This window comes from Azolla caroliniana, unplaced genomic scaffold, assembly GCF_043228905.1.
Source record: "Azolla caroliniana isolate FFs.n. ecotype wild unplaced genomic scaffold, voAzoCaro1.0.p SCAF_11, whole genome shotgun sequence".
Lineage (NCBI taxonomy): Eukaryota > Viridiplantae > Streptophyta > Polypodiopsida > Salviniales > Salviniaceae > Azolla > Azolla caroliniana.
This window is the reverse complement of record NW_028230446.1, coordinates 1,174,804-1,190,343: the sequence shown is the minus strand read 5'-3', so window position 1 is coordinate 1,190,343 and position 15,540 is coordinate 1,174,804. Positions and strand designations below refer to the sequence as shown.

The window sequence follows — 15,540 nt, the reverse complement described above, 5'->3', positions numbered from 1 at the left end:
GCTTTACTTCGGCCCTCGATGGCCACATGCACGTCTTCCAATCCGCTTCTAGGTGTGCCCTTTTTGGCTCGACACACCGCTCCCCGCTTGGATGTCCTTGGTAGCTTTCCATGTTGCTACCCACGAAGGATCACCCTTGCCCATTTTGGCCCGCCTGGCCTTCGTTGTTCTCGAGACACCTTGGTTACTCGGTACCTCAACTGCTAAGGCCTTTGTCCCCTCGCCATCACCGTTAGTATCTTGGTCTTACATCGGCTCCCGGTGCCGACTGTCGAAGTCTCTAGATCCGGTGTGGAGGATCCTTCTCGGGCCTCCGATCTGTTAGGCAACCGACTCGTGTACCTAGCGTGTCTGGTCTTCGTCCTTTTGACCTGGCCGACTGGATCCAATTTTGGTCTGTGGCCGCGTCGCCGGCGTTATATCTCTTTCCGCTCTTTCGGTCCCTGCTTTTTCGGATCTCATTCACCTGCCGCCACCATCCATCTCTCTCGGTCTCACGCTGGTTCTCGGGCCGACCGCCGGAGTCTCTGGATCGGTGTGAGGGTCACCCATCCGCACTTCCATGCTGCATCTTAGGATCCTATTCACCTGCCGCCACCGTCCATCTCTCTAGGTCTCATGATGGCTCTCGGGCCAACCGTCGGAGTCTCCAGACTGGTGTGAGGATCGTCGTAGGATCGCCCCATCGCTACCTTTGCCCTCGTCCCCTCGCCGCCACCGTCAGTCTCTTGGCCTTACGTCGGCTCCGCCGCCGACTGTCAAAATCTCTAGATCTGGTGTGAAGGATCCTCCTTGGGCCTCTCGTCTTTCCCGACCCTATCCCGGGTCTTCCTTCTCCGCATGTCGAGAGGGTGGCTTGCTCCACACCCTCTCCCGTGGTACCGTGGTACCGTGTTCCCGGCCTCTCCGTACACCTGCTTCCTCCACCCCTCCAGTTCAGTTATCCGAAAGTCCGCTCCCCCGGATCTCATCCGGGCTCATCCGATCTCTCTCTGCATTACCGGATCCCATTCTCCTGCTGCCACCGTCAGTATCTTGATCTTACATCAGCTCTCAATGCTGACTGCCGAAGTCTCTAGCCCGGTGTGAGGTGACCCATAGGACCGATCTTTGTTTCTCCGCTTCCGAATCGGTTATCCAGAAGTCCGCTCCGCCCGGTTCTCGTCCAGGTCCGTCCGTCACTCTACATCATCGGGTCCCGTTCTCCAGCAGCCACCATCACTATCTTGGTCTTACGTTGGATCCGATGCCGACTGCCAAAGTCTCTAGCCCGGTGTGAGGTGACCCATAGGACCGGTCTTCCTTTCTCCGCATCCATCACTTGTATTGGCCGTGACCTCCGTGTCCTCGCTGCCACTTTCCGTCTCTTAGGTCTTCTGTTGGTTCTCGGATGCAACCGCCTAAGTCTCGGGAACAAGTGTGGAGGACCTATACTTCAATCAACCGCCTCTACTGTTTCTCCCCCGCTGTCGTCAATCCTCTCTATGCTCGCTACTTGGCCCTTACACGGCCATATTGCACGCTTTTTGTTTCGCTCTTCGTTGTGTACTTCTTCGGGTCAGCACACACTTTCTCCAACTCCCGAGTCGGTCCCCTCCAGTTTGGTGTCCTCTGCATCCTTCAGTAACATTGCTCCACTCCAAGGAACACCTTCTTCGCTCATTTGGGCCGCTTGGCCCCCGTTGTTCTCCGCATTTTGGCCCGGTTTCGGACGAACGATCCATGCCCGGATCATGCTCCATCCGAATCGGAATGCCGACTAGATCGGCTCTTGGTCGGGCCGACGTCCGACTCCGCTCCCTTCTGTGCCGCCTCTCATTTCTATATTTCGCTCCACCACGACCCCATCCTTGGCCTCCTCACAGGCCATCTCCAACCCATCTTTGTTGGCATCGTGCCAAGACTCCTCACTGGCTCCTTCCATCTCTCCGGTATTATGTCGGCACACATGCTCAACTGCCGAAGTCTTCGGAATCCATGTGGAGGGCTCTTCTCCGCTCCCGACCTCCTCCTCGGCCGGTCTTTCTCCACAAGTCGAGAGGGCTTCTTGCTCCACACCCTCTCCCGTGGTACCGTTGTACCATTCTTCGGCCTCTGCCTGGGCCATGTCTGCCTTGTCCAGAAGGCCGACTAGCTCTAAGTTTCATACACAATGCATTGTCCATACCTTGTCTAGGACAAGCTCATACACAATGCATCCAAAAACATTTCAATGTGCCATATTTGACCTCCTCTTATACAAGTGTGGATGTGGAGTCACATAATTTATTACTACATAAGATCATTGATTCATCAAGTAGACAATTGTAGCTATCGCTTTTGCTCAATCAAAATGTGGTGTGTTCTTCTAGTTGACTAACCACATGTTTTTTAAGCTGCAAAAATGTGCAAATGCTTCACCATTCACAAACCGTTGGGGGTAGTATGTGTTGAGAGCAACAGTGATGAAGGTGACATAATACTTGCATCTACTGAATGTTGCCGCTTTTGCAAGACCCCAAACATCCAAGTGGATAATGTCTAGGTGTTGGTTGCTAATGTGCCATTCCTTTGGAAATGGATGGCGGTGTTGCTTCCCAATTTGGCCTCCTGCACACGCACTCACTCATCGCTCCTTTGAACTTTGGGAGTTTGATCATAACTCTTCTTGATAACATCATCCATACTTTTGTAGGTCACCCATGTTAACTGGCGTCGTAAGTTTTGGAATCGGAGGCTAAAATCGACGACCAATTCTTGTTGGAGCTGTCGGATGGAATAAAATTGGTCGTTGATTTCGCGTTGCGGAATGCTCCTGTGAAAGAAGCGCGGGAACGTCGTGCGGAGCTGATCAAAGGCTGTAAAGGTCATGATATCGAGTAGGGAGTGCCACCGAGCGGCTCGCTTGTCGAGAGTGAGTCTGAACTCTACGATTTTAGAAGCATTAGCTTTGGCTTCAGGGAGCCGTTGTGACACGTGGTTTGCACTCTAGACATTTAGGAACGATTGGGTGTGGGCTTCTGCATCGGTTTCTCCGTTGTAACGAGGATACAAGAAAGCCATCGTTGTGCCCGTAGATTATCCGAGGTTGTTGTAAGTGGACTCGAACCAGTGTGGTGAGCTTTGAGATGTGGTCGATCCGCTTGTGCCAAGATTTTGACATAACATCTTTTACGATAAGTCTCAAATAACTTAGAGAATGTCATTGTGTCTTATGTTGTTATCGTGAACAAACATGTTGCCACGTCAAAACCCTACCATGCCATGAATTGGGGACCAAGCTACAATGACCACATTTTCAAACTAATGATGGCAAAATTAAGAAACCTGATGATCTATCAGCCCAAATGTTCCAGGACCACCAACGATGATGGAACTCTTATATGTTTGAATGTCATGATGAAAGCCTTCATGGTATGGCTTGGGATGTCAAGGCGAAGCACTAGAGACAAAATCGAAGCAGAGATTCGTCCGAACTTGGAGAGTTTTGAGCAGGAGGACCACTCCCCCCCTCAAAAGTCAGGGAGAGGCCAGAGACGTGACACGTGAATAACATCGGAACAATAGAAGGTTCTTGCTCGCTCGCAATGGAAGGAGACAAAGCAAAGGCCGAGGCGGCGAGTTCGGAGATGATGAACAACAAAGGTGAAGCACCACACACTCTGGCCCCCCACCACCATCACCTCAATGATAAACCCGAGACCCGAGACCCGAGACATGAGACCTGAGACTTGAGATATGAGACCCGAGGGCCGAGACCGGAGCGGGACGAGATTGTGACGTGGACCCTGATGTGGACGTGATGACTAGGATGAGTTCCTGGTCAGCACTTGGGATTTGACCAAAGCGCGTGTGGGGAGACTGAGATTGCGTGTTCCTTTTTATTCCCCTGTTTTCCCCCAAATTCATCTCTTCTTTTCCTTCTTCTTTTTTGGGCTCAAGTCTCTCAATCTCTGTCTCTCTGATTCTCTGTATTTCTCTCTGATTCTCTCTCTCTCTCTCTGATTCTCTGTGTTTCCCCCTTCTCTCCCCTTCTTCTTCTTGTTCATATCTCTTTGTTTCTTGTTCATATATCTCTTTCAATGATTTCCAACAGCGATGCTTCCCGACCAAGCCGAGGCGTCCTCGACAAGCTCAAGGTGAGTCTTCTCGTTCCTTTTGTCTTCATCCCTTTTGTATATATGTACACACACACACACACAGTGATAGATCTTAAAGCGTTTGCATAATGGAGATGAAGAAGGGATCTGTCTGAAGAAGTCATGCTATTTCATCTCACCCCTGTATACCAACAGGAATAGATCCGCATATGATCTCTAAGATTTGAAGTCTTATCCGGCACTTGATTGTATATGCACACACTTTTATGTATGTGCTTGTGTATCTATGTACGTATCTGTGTGCGTTATGTGCATGAAGGTTTGTATGTATGTATGTATGTATGTATGTATGTAAATATGTAGTCTTGTGGCTTTATGTATGTATGTATGTGGTTCTGTATATTTGTATATGGTTCCGTATGTGTGTGTGTATGCATGTGTAGTGAGTGTTTGTATGACTGATGTCTTCCATATATCTACACAAAAACATCTCTTTTTTGGTTCTAATCAGTCTATGTCAATGACCAATCTTGTTTCTGGATGCTCTCTTTAGATGGTTGCAGGATGGCAGCCTTCATCTTCCTCGGACACGGGCAAAGGGAAGAGCAAAACTAGTAATCGTATTGCACACGGTTTCAGTCTCGTTAAAGGAAAAGCTAACCATCCGATGGAGGATTTCCATGTTGCAGAATTCGTCCCACTAAATAATCATGAACTCGGATTGTTTGCCATTTTCGATGGTCACCTTGGGCATGATGTTCCCCATTATCTACAGAACAATCTTTTTAACAATATACTAAGCCGGGTATGCCTCCTCTTTCTTTTTCTTTTTGTAGTTGTAGCTTGATTGGCATTGCAAATTTGGCAAAACACAAATTATCCCTAACTTTTTTGATAATTTAACATTGTGTACCCCCCAAGTTTCTAATAGTGACCAGAATTCCAACATCTGATTCTAAATTGACTGCCACAGACGGATAGATAGGGAAACAATGCATGTGTGTTTGTACTATCATTATGTTCACAAACAGAATCATCTAGGAAAATATACGTATATATTATCTAATGAAGACATTTGCAATGTGATTTTGTTTTGGCAGCCAGAGTTTTGGGAAAACCCGACCCAAGCTATAGTCAAAGCATACGAGCTTACTGATAAAGTAGTCCTACAAAAGGCTCCAGATTTAGGTATTGGCGGTTCAACGGCAGTTACGGCGATTCTTATCGATGGTCGAAAACTTTTGGTAGCTAATGTGGGTGACTCAAGAGCGGTTCTTTGCCGTGCTGGAGAGGCTATTCAGCTTTCGGTAGATCATGAGCCCAAGTCAGAGAAAAAAGACATAGAAAACAGGGGAGGCTTTGTCACTACTCTTCCAGGTATGGGTTCTTGGTCATATGCAAATTCGAACTATCTTTGATGACACTTATGCTTCGCTTAATTATTATTGTTGTTGTGATATACATACTACATGCTTATGCACATCACAGACCTAGGTAATATAAGATAATGTGGATACCACATCCTACATACACCATGTGATTACATCGTGTTACATACTACATCATAGTGGATACTAGATATAACGTACTACATACAGCATATTACGGGCTAGACACCACATGCCAGACTCTGAAAATTTAAATGTTTTTAGGTGACGTGCCGAGAGTAGATGGACAGCTCGCAGTTGCACGTGCGTTTGGCGATAAGAATTTGAAGGTACATCTAAGTTCTGATCCTGATGTTCTTGACATGAACCTGAATGAAACTGATGAGGTCCTCATACTAGCAAGTGATGGATTATGGAAGGTTAGAGATTTCTACTGCAATAATTATGTAGTGTGATAATGTCAATACCTTTCTACATGATAAACCGTTATTTGAACCTGAATAATTTGTATTCCTTTTCTAGGTGATGGAGAATCAGGAGGCAGTAAATTTAATTAGGAAAGTTAAAGATCCGGAAACAGCTGCAAAAAAGCTGACGGAGGCCGCACTAATGAGAAAGAGTAAGGATGACATATCGTGCATAGTCGTGAGGCTTAAATAATGTGTATAAGTCTGCCTCTTTTTCATTCCCTACACGAAAGGACTTGTATATTTTAGGCAAAAGGGTGGTAAGTAAAAGAGGAGTTCGTTGGCTATATGTTACAAGGAGAGTACCCATAGAAAGATGTATATAGTGAAGAGGAGGGGAGAGGGGAAGGTACAAGGGATTGCCGATATGGTGGATAAAAGAGCACATGATGTTGATATGTGCCAGATCTAAAAATGATGATCATAGGTCATAATAATGGAGGTACCTATTTTGCCACAATGCGAAAATACCTTTAAAGATTTAGAAGATTGTTGGCCTTGCATCAGGCCAATGCTGTACTGTAGGCGGGTTTTATTTCCGGGTTTCTTCTTTTAACACACTCCACTAGTGTGTGTGTGTGTGTGTGTCTGTGATGGGATGATCTTTTCTACAAGAATTTATGTCTGGTACCTAATAAAAAACTATGCATATATGTGTAGCTTACAATATCTCTATCTCTATGTTTCTCTCACCCTCTCTTTCTCAGGGTTATTGGAGCTATGAACCAAATTCAGTGAAGCACATGATATGTATTTCAATAACTTATATATTTGATTATTCATTGACTTAATGCAATATCTACTAGTTTCTCTTTGATTTGCTTTCTCATGCAAACATGTGCATATACAAATAAAAAATATTAAACATTAAATATGAATGTGTTCTTTTTGAATGGTTCTGCGTTGTTTTCCATGCATGCTCAACGTGGTTTCAAAGAATCATATGATTGAGTCACACTTGAGGATTAAGCTTGATGATGACTTGTGGATGCATTGCCTTTCTTGATCACATGTGGAGATCTTTTTGGATCCGAATGAATCGGATTTGTTTTACACTTAACTCTAAAGACAGTAATATGGTTTTGAGATATATAATAATATCACATCTTTATATGCCTCCTCCTATGAGGGACAGTGACGTTGATTTCCTAATAGCTATGACAACCATTACCAAATAGAAATAAAATATGCATGCAACAGGTATTGGTGAACTGACAAATATCTCTGTAAATGTCATCTGAAAAATGGCACAGTTCTTTACAAAATCAGTGCGGTTATCATTGTCAAGTCAGAAAGCTTTTCTTCTTATCTTACGATTGTTATATTGAAGAGTTCAAACAATCAAAACTTTGATTCTTATGTTTACTCCAAGCTGTATTTATTTACAATTGTTATACATATATTTTTCCTCGATTACACCTCATATATCTTACAATGAACTAATCATCATTGTTGGCCCTCCTCGGATAGAAAAGCACATGAAGGTGGAGTCTATGTTTGTAAGGTGAGCATGATGTCAACAATATCTAATAGAGATATAACTATTCGATTCTAGTCTCTTTTACAACTCCCACCTCACTGTAGTGGTCTTGACTCATTCAATTTATATTTGTCACATAGAGAAGATGTTTGAATACCATAAAAGTATCTTTGCCTAAGAGTAAGTACGATGCTCCATATAGCGCACTATTGTGGACATTGATAACTTTGTTAGGTGAGTGAACATGAGTTGATTCACCAACATGCTTAATTGTATGTTTTCGCCTCAATAGTTCTATGATTGATCCTATCAATTGTAATTTCATTGCAACCTACTTCATTGTAGAAGAAAATGTTGTGTAAATTAAAACATGACAATACATTATATCCTTCTTATTCCTACTACATATAGCAATGAGTGATTTATGGTAACATAAACCCTAGGCTATGTAAGGCTTAGGCAACTCCAAGTAGAAGGTGCTTGCCATGCTTAGTTTCTGATGTTGATATTTCCTTCATTTATTGAGATAGCTCAAATTCACAATTGCTAGAATCTCTTTGAAAATGTTTGTGTTGTACACAAGTTTGAGTCCTCGCAAATGCTTTATGACAAGTAGTGAATGAACATAGATTGTTAAAATATGTTCATATGCATTGCTTTCTATATATTGAGCCTATGTACCTAAAGCAATAGGTTTTATCTTGGTAGATCGAAAGACAGATGACAACATGTTGTTTCCATAAATGCCCTTCTTGAATGGATCTTGTATTTGTGGTTTAAATGTCAAGGAAAAAAACAATTTCAATGGAATATGGGTGGAGAATTTTTCAATAACTCAATAGTATCTCAAGGGCATGTTCATGTGCTCAAATAAATTGACTTGTGAACCAAAACCAATTTGTGATAATGCCGTGAGAATGTTTATACATATGAAGGATGTTATGGAGGACACACTTGGAAAATATTTATAGACACGCTTTCTCTATGGCTTATATATGAGCTTGAAGATTGTGTCATGACCCAAAATGAAATATTGTTGTGCATAATCTCAAAGGTTCTTTGGATAACTACATTTAGAGTTTCATGCCATATCAGACAAAGGTAGGGTTTTACAAGGTGGAATGGTTGTAATCTACAACAAAGTATTTTTCAAGCTGATAGTTAGAACTTGACCTTGGTTAAAAATAGAAAGAGGGGTAATTACCTATCAAATGAGTTCATTTAAGCATTGATGTTCATATTAAAAACAAAATGCTTATGTGAATAACTTGAAATCGGTGACATTGATGACTATGTGAAATTCATCTTGTAGTTGAACTACAAATACTTTCATGGAAGTAACTTGAAATCTCCAACATGTACAAATGAAAGAACTCAACTATGGCAACCTACATTCACAAAACAAGTTGTAATGTTTTGAGCATTTGCTAAAGCCAAGTTTCACCAGTTGTCATTCAAATGTAAAATTAGGGGAATTAAGGCAACTCCTTGCTTCAGGGCCATGCATGGTGTAAGTCACAAAACAAGTTGTAATGTTTTGAGCATTTGCTAAAGCCAAGTTTCACCAGTTGTCATTCAAATGTATAATTAGGGGAATTCAGGCTACTCCTTGCTTCAATATTCATTTAGGAAAATCCTTGATTCATTGCATCTTGATGGATATTTATTCAAGTAGCCTATGCGATATACAAAATGGAACGCCACAGCTTCAAATCCCACCAATAAGAAGCTTGAGGGGGATGAATGATTTTTTGAATCCCCATAACCATCATCTGAAAGGTTAATGGCATAATCTTGAGAGAGTTACCATTAGCATTGAAGTTAGACCAATGGTACAATTGGGGTCAAATCTCCATTAATATTTTTTGGTGGATTTGTAGGCATGCATTGCCGAATAATATCTTATACACAACTTCAACTTCTAAATTATTGAGTCGGCATTTGACGTGTTTATATACATAAATGTTAGCTTGTATATTCACTAATGGATGTATTCCCCATTTAACTAACATTTCGTGGACCTCATTTAACAATTGTTATTGGAGCATATGTAGATGTAGGGGCACCGTGTGTTCTTTCATTTGAACCTCGACAATAGTGACAAAGAATCAAAATATTTCAGAAGCGATAACTATTTCGTTATACCTTTCCGCACGTAGAAATTTGAACTCCGCTCTCATCCATAGCATTTATATAATACATACCGATCTTGATCCACGATGAGTAGTTAAAAAAGGCAGTGCTATGGTCGCTCGATTTTTTCACTCCTTGTAACGAGAGGGGGAAAAAATCGGCAATGCGGATGTTGTAAATCTGCGCTTTCGAGAGCAAGGCAACAGGTAGCGTGCATGATCTCCAGCTAATTTCGGAAACATGTGTTATTATAATGAGCACCACTTCAAACCTCATTTTGAGACACGAGCCACAACTTTAGCATTGTAATAATCAATACACACACACACCCCTTGACGATTCGTAAAAATTTCAAAGGCCGATTGTGGTTGTCACATTCATGTAGCCATGATATCTACAAGTTCCTAGAATCTCATATAATAAGCCGCGATTGAGGATTGACTAGACATGGCATTCTTGTACAGTAATCATGCAAGCATCTTGTGGAAAATACAAAGGTTTACTAAATTCATTTTATTCATCGGCATCTTTCGCTTTCAGACTTTATATTATATCCTTGGTATGTTACATTTCTCATCTCATGACGTAGTTCTCTTCTCTTTCTTTTTTCCGTTGGAAGTGACTTGATGGCTCATATGGCCTTTTTGGCCACTTTAACTTGTGGGTTCAGGAGGGTTAAACCCTTTGACCACTCAAACCCTAAACCCTAAACCCTAAATGCTAAACCCTAAACCACACCTAGAGAAATTTCTAACATGGTAAATTAGTTGGATGTGGGGGGATAAATAAGACAATGACAATATTCTCTGCTACACCGAGAAGGCGATCAAAAGATTTGGTTTTGGTCTAAAAGATCCCAACTCTTTGAAGTAGACAAAAAGCGAAAAGAGATTAAAATTTGCGCCGAAAATCAGTAATAAATAGGGTTGCTTCGATCGGAAGCTAGAGAAATGGGCAGCCCAAAAGCAAAAGAGATCAAACCTCTCAAGCAAAAGAAGAAGAAGAAGAAGAATTTAAACAGCAGAGAGGCAAAAAAAGCAGAAAAAGCAAAAAGCAAAAGCAAAAAGCAAAAAGCAAAAAGCAAGAAGGAAAAGGAGATTAAAATTTGGGCCGAAAAATCAGTAATGAATATATAGGGGTTGCAGCTTGCTTCGATCGGAAGCTAGAGAAATGGGCAGCCCAAAAGCAAAAGAGATCAAATTTAACCTCTCAAGCAAAAAAAAAAAAGAAAAACAAAAAAAAAGAAAATTTAAACAGCAAGAGAGGCAAAGAAAAGCAGAAAAAGCAAAAAGCAGAAAGCAAAAAGCCAGAAGCAGAACAGGGGCGGAAGAGAAGAACAGAGTATAGCCGTTAGGAAGAAGGAGATGGAAGTTTGAAAATCCGGACGCTGAGAGAGAGAGAGAGAGAGAGAGAGAAAGAGAGGGAAGAAGAAGAGGGCGACGTTAAAGGAGGGAAACCGATGGAGCGATGGCGCCATTCCCTCCCCCTCCATCTCTCTCCCTGTCTCTTAAAACCCTAAAATAACATCCTCCTGCACATCTGAAAACCCTAAACCCCATCTCTCTCCCTGTCTCTTCAAAAACCCTAAAACAACATCCTGCACATCTGAAAACCCTAAACCCATCTTCGACCCCATTCCAACCCTAAACCCTACACCCTTGAGAAGCATCCCTGCTCCCCAGAATCAGATCTGTGTGTCCCGTTTCTCAGCATCTTCAGCATGGCTTCTCTCAACCCAGGGATCCTGCTCAAGCTCCTTCAGCACATGAATTCCGACGTCCGTGTTGCAGGGGAGCATCGATCCGTGATGCTGCAGGTCATCGGGATCGTTCCTGCGCTTGCAGGCGGGGATCTATGGCCGAATCAAGGCTTCTACATCAAGCTCTCCGACTCCAGTCATGCCACATATGTCTCCCTGGACGACCATGACAACGATCTCATCCTTTCAGACAAGCTTCAGTTAGGTCAATTTGTGTATGTTGAGAGGCTTGAATCAGGGAGCCCTGTCCCTCGCGTTGTTGGGATCCGGCCACTCCCTGGACGCCATCCCTGCGTGGGTACGCCTGAGGATCTGATCGCTCGCGCCTCATCCTCTCTCACCAATGGCTTCGTCATCCAATCGGCCTCCAATTCATCCATCGTCATGGAAACCGCCCCTATCTCCAAGAAGAGCTCCAGCGTAAACCCTAACCCTAACCCTAACCCTAACCCTAACTCTAATCCCAGCCACATCTCTAACCCTTACCCTAATTCTAGTTCCCATCGACACTCGGACTTTCATAAGCTTCCTGACTCGATGATCAACCCTCGGCCTTCCACTGACTACCCTTCGCATCATCATCGCCTCTTGGAGATTCTGAAACCATCCGATGCTAATCCTTACCGTGCTTCAGAGCTTTCGAAGCTGTCTGATCACCGGTCGAACAAGCCGGAGCCACTGTCTGCGAATCGGTTCTCGGATAGATCTACGGTGGCTGCCAACAATCGCTACTCTTCTGCTTCTGCGAAAGCATCGAGCTTATATGGAGGAGAGAAGACGGCATCAGTGAATACTACCCTGGAGAAGAGCATAGCTGAAGATACAGAGAATGTGTACACAGATCTTCAGCAGAGCGATCAAGCAGAAGCAGTTGCAAAGGCAAGGAGAAGAATGGTGAAATCCAAGATATTCAGAGACGCATCCCCAGCAAGCAAACCCCGTTCATCGACCCCGAATCGGAATGTTACCCCTTCCAAAACAAGTAATGCAAACACCATTTCTGAAGATGCCAATGCCAATGCCAACGGTGGCAATGTTAGTGGCAATGAGAATACTAATGCTAATGCTAATGCTAATGCTAATGCTAATGCTAATGGCAATGGTGGGGCTTCGCTAAAAGCGAACGAAACTAGTCATACCGAGACCACCGAGGAATCTACAGAGAAAGAAGGGTTGAAGAAAGTTGCATATATCGTTCCTTCCAGGTACAGGCAAAGTTCCCCTAGTGGCAAGGTTAGGCAAGTGTCACCGAGCGGTAAGGTTAGTCGGCAAGCGTCTCCAGGAGGTAAGATAAGGCAGAGCTCGCCGAGTGGTAGGAATTGGCAAGGATCTCCGAGCGGCCGGGCTCGTCAATCATCGCCTACCACGGGAAAGAGGTCTATCAGCACGGGCCGCACCCCGCGTGTTAGTATCGGAGACATGAGCCGAAGAAGGTCCTCTATTTACGTCCCGGGCACCACCTCAAGCTCTAAAGGCGTCGACCTCCTCGCTTCGGCCATGAAGACAATGAGGAAAAGCACCGAAGAGACCCCGGATAAGGTCAAGCTCTCGGCTCGGACCTCCAAGGAACCCAAGACCCCTGCACCTGTTATGGTTGGTTTTTCTTTCTTTCTTCCTTTCTCAAGTTGGAGATATGGATTGTATATGACCCTGGATAAGGCCTAGCCTATATTGTGTGTGTGTGTGTGTGTGTCTGGTATTGATTGTATGTGATCTTTATGGTTGTGATTGTATATGATCCATATGCCTTCTCTTGATTTTGTTGTGGTTAAAGGTGTTGATTGTGTATGGTTTGTTATGGACAGCAAGAGGCTGATCAAATACAGAAAAAGGCCGACACGAAGTCTCACCGGCCATCATCGATGTCTTCTGTGAAAAAGAGCTCGTCTCACTCAGATTCATCCATTTCACACCGCCCAGCCATCCATGATAAGAGGTGGACGGATGGTAGTGTAGCTTGGTCCACTCTACCTCAAAACCTTGTGTCCTTAGGCAAGGTACAATATCTTGCAAATGTGCTTGTAATGTCCTGAAAATGTGCTTCAAATGTTGCCCTTCATTGGATGTCCTGTATGCTGATTAGTTCTAAATAATATTAATCATGATTTGTATCTGTTTTCCTGACAGGATGTTATGCAGAAAAGAAATGCTGCATCACAAACAGCCGCTCGAGCATTACAAGAAGCTTCGGCTCACGAGAGTGTAATCAGATGCATGAGGTGAGACATACTATGTGTCTGCATGTTCTGTTTATGTGCATTTATGCACATGGATAGATGCACTTTGATGTGAAAAGAATCTTCTGATAAAGGATTTATGGAGTATGTAAGTAGCTAGGGTAGTAAACCAACAAATCATGGGAAATGGATGTAGCAATGATATGAAATGGATCTGACAATGGATCTTGTTTGGTTTCTTTTTCAGCATGTTTGCCGAGCTTTGTCTGGCATCTGATCCGGAGAATCCCGCCCCAACGATGGACCAATTCTTTGGTTTATACCAATCTCTTCGGACCGCCTCATTGGTAGTACACTCGATACCATGCCTCCGTGGCCCAGAAGATTCTGACATCTGTTCGGATGAGAATAAACTCAAAAGCGCATCGACATGGGTTAATGCCGCATTGTCTGTTGATCTAGCTTCCATATCACATTTCAGCAAGCAATTTGCATCTGTTCTAAAGAGCTCTTCTCCTGTCAAAGACTCTTTGATTCCACACAGTGGGCATTATCTGTCAAAGAAGCCGAATGAATCATCGATAAGCTCCCAATTAACATCGACCCAAAGGGTAGCCAGTTCTCCATCGGTGAGGAGAACGCCATTGAGCACACCACAGAAAGGTTTCCATGGCAGTGAAAGGTTAAGTGTAAGCCAAGAGTTGAGGAATCCTTCACCATTAAAAACCAGCTCGTTAAAGAGGAGCTTAGGCACATCGGGGGCCGAAAATATTGTAAAAGCAGCAGGTTTTCTCCTTGGGGATGCATCATCTAAGAAGTCACATGGTGGTGGGTCATCCACAGCAACTTTAGAACTAGCAAATCTATTGAGGAATGAAATGCAGAGTTGGTTCTTGCAATTCGTGGAGAAAGCCTTAGAATTTGGGTTTCGACTTTCATTCATCAGTGGTGGGGGGGTTGATGTGGTAACAGTTGATGGGTCTTCCGAACTTAAGATTGCTCAGAAAGAGAGCAATGTGATTGCATTGATGTTATCTCAGATCAAGAGAGTGAATGATTGGGTGGATGTGATAGAATCCGACAAGCAAAAGCCGCTGGATCTTCATGTGGTTCAAATCCTGGATCGTGTCAAGCGCAAGGTCTACGAGTTTTTGTTGCAACATGTTGAATCTGCTGCAAGTACATTGGGGAAATGCATATAGGAATTAACTATATATAAGAACAGAAGTCACTGATATGTGTTGATGTATGTATGTATGTATGCAATATGAAATGCATATTAATCTATCTATTAATCTATCTATCTATCTATCTCTTTTTAGGCATATCCTCCAACTGCATCTGCTATAACAAGATTTTATATGGACATCAGAAGGTCAGATTGAGAGGATGAGTGGACTTATGGGCGTGAATACTACCTACTTATTTAGCTATCTATCTATCTATCCATCCAAAATCACTCCTTTTGTTTCTTCGTTTAAAGAAGGCAAGAGGATGAAATCTTTCAATAAAGATTGAAGGATGATTTTGATGGTTATTTGTTACTTCTTGCTTGTTGATTAAATTGAAGTTTGCTTCTTTTCTGTGATGATTAATGTGTTGCAAACAATTTTTACTTATTTTGAGCTATCTCGATAGTTCCGCATGTTTGTCAAAATCGGTATACCATGGACCAATGCTATGCTTTCTTTATCTTATATAAAGTATGCATGCAACCAGCCTCTTTTCGTGCTCCTGCAAGTAATGGCTTAATATAACATAGTCAAGCACTTGTATTCTCTTGTACTTAGTAGTTTACATAACTAAATTGTCATACTAAGTTATGGCTTAGTATAGTATAGTTGAGCCCTTGTCTTCTTGTGATGGTAAGGAGAGCTTTTGTCTGTTGTACTAAGGAGTTCACATGACTAAATTGTCATAAATATTACTCTATGGGGTAGAACCTGTGAAGACCATATGTGCAAGGCTCTTCTCTATGTTGTATGATTAATTGACATAAATGAAACCTTGCTATGTATAATGTGTGAGGATCTTATGCCAAGGTAAACCTTGTAAGT

The 15,540-nt window shown here is 43.0% G+C and overlaps 2 protein-coding genes across 2 annotated transcripts; both read left to right on the top strand.

Annotated features, from left to right (window-relative positions):
* The first annotated feature begins 3,981 nt into the window (after positions 1-3,981).
* LOC147857539 (putative protein phosphatase 2C 9) lies at positions 3,982-6,749 on the top strand. Its single transcript, XM_087326960.1, has 5 exons — positions 3,982-4,118; positions 4,633-4,884; positions 5,180-5,456; positions 5,732-5,886; positions 5,990-6,749. Exons 1-5 carry the CDS (start codon positions 4,062-4,064, stop codon positions 6,125-6,127), a joined length of 879 nt encoding a protein of 292 aa, XP_087183086.1. The 5' UTR covers positions 3,982-4,061; the 3' UTR covers positions 6,128-6,749.
* A 4,501-nt stretch (positions 6,750-11,250) lies between these two features.
* Positions 11,251-15,071, top strand: LOC147857538 (protein CORTICAL MICROTUBULE DISORDERING 3-like). Its single transcript, XM_087327344.1, has 4 exons — positions 11,251-12,899; positions 13,112-13,303; positions 13,434-13,525; positions 13,731-15,071. The coding sequence occupies exons 1-4, from the start codon at positions 11,268-11,270 to the stop codon at positions 14,683-14,685; spliced, it is 2,871 nt and encodes a 956-aa protein (XP_087183470.1). The 5' UTR covers positions 11,251-11,267; the 3' UTR covers positions 14,686-15,071.
* The last annotated feature ends 469 nt before the right edge of the window (positions 15,072-15,540 follow it).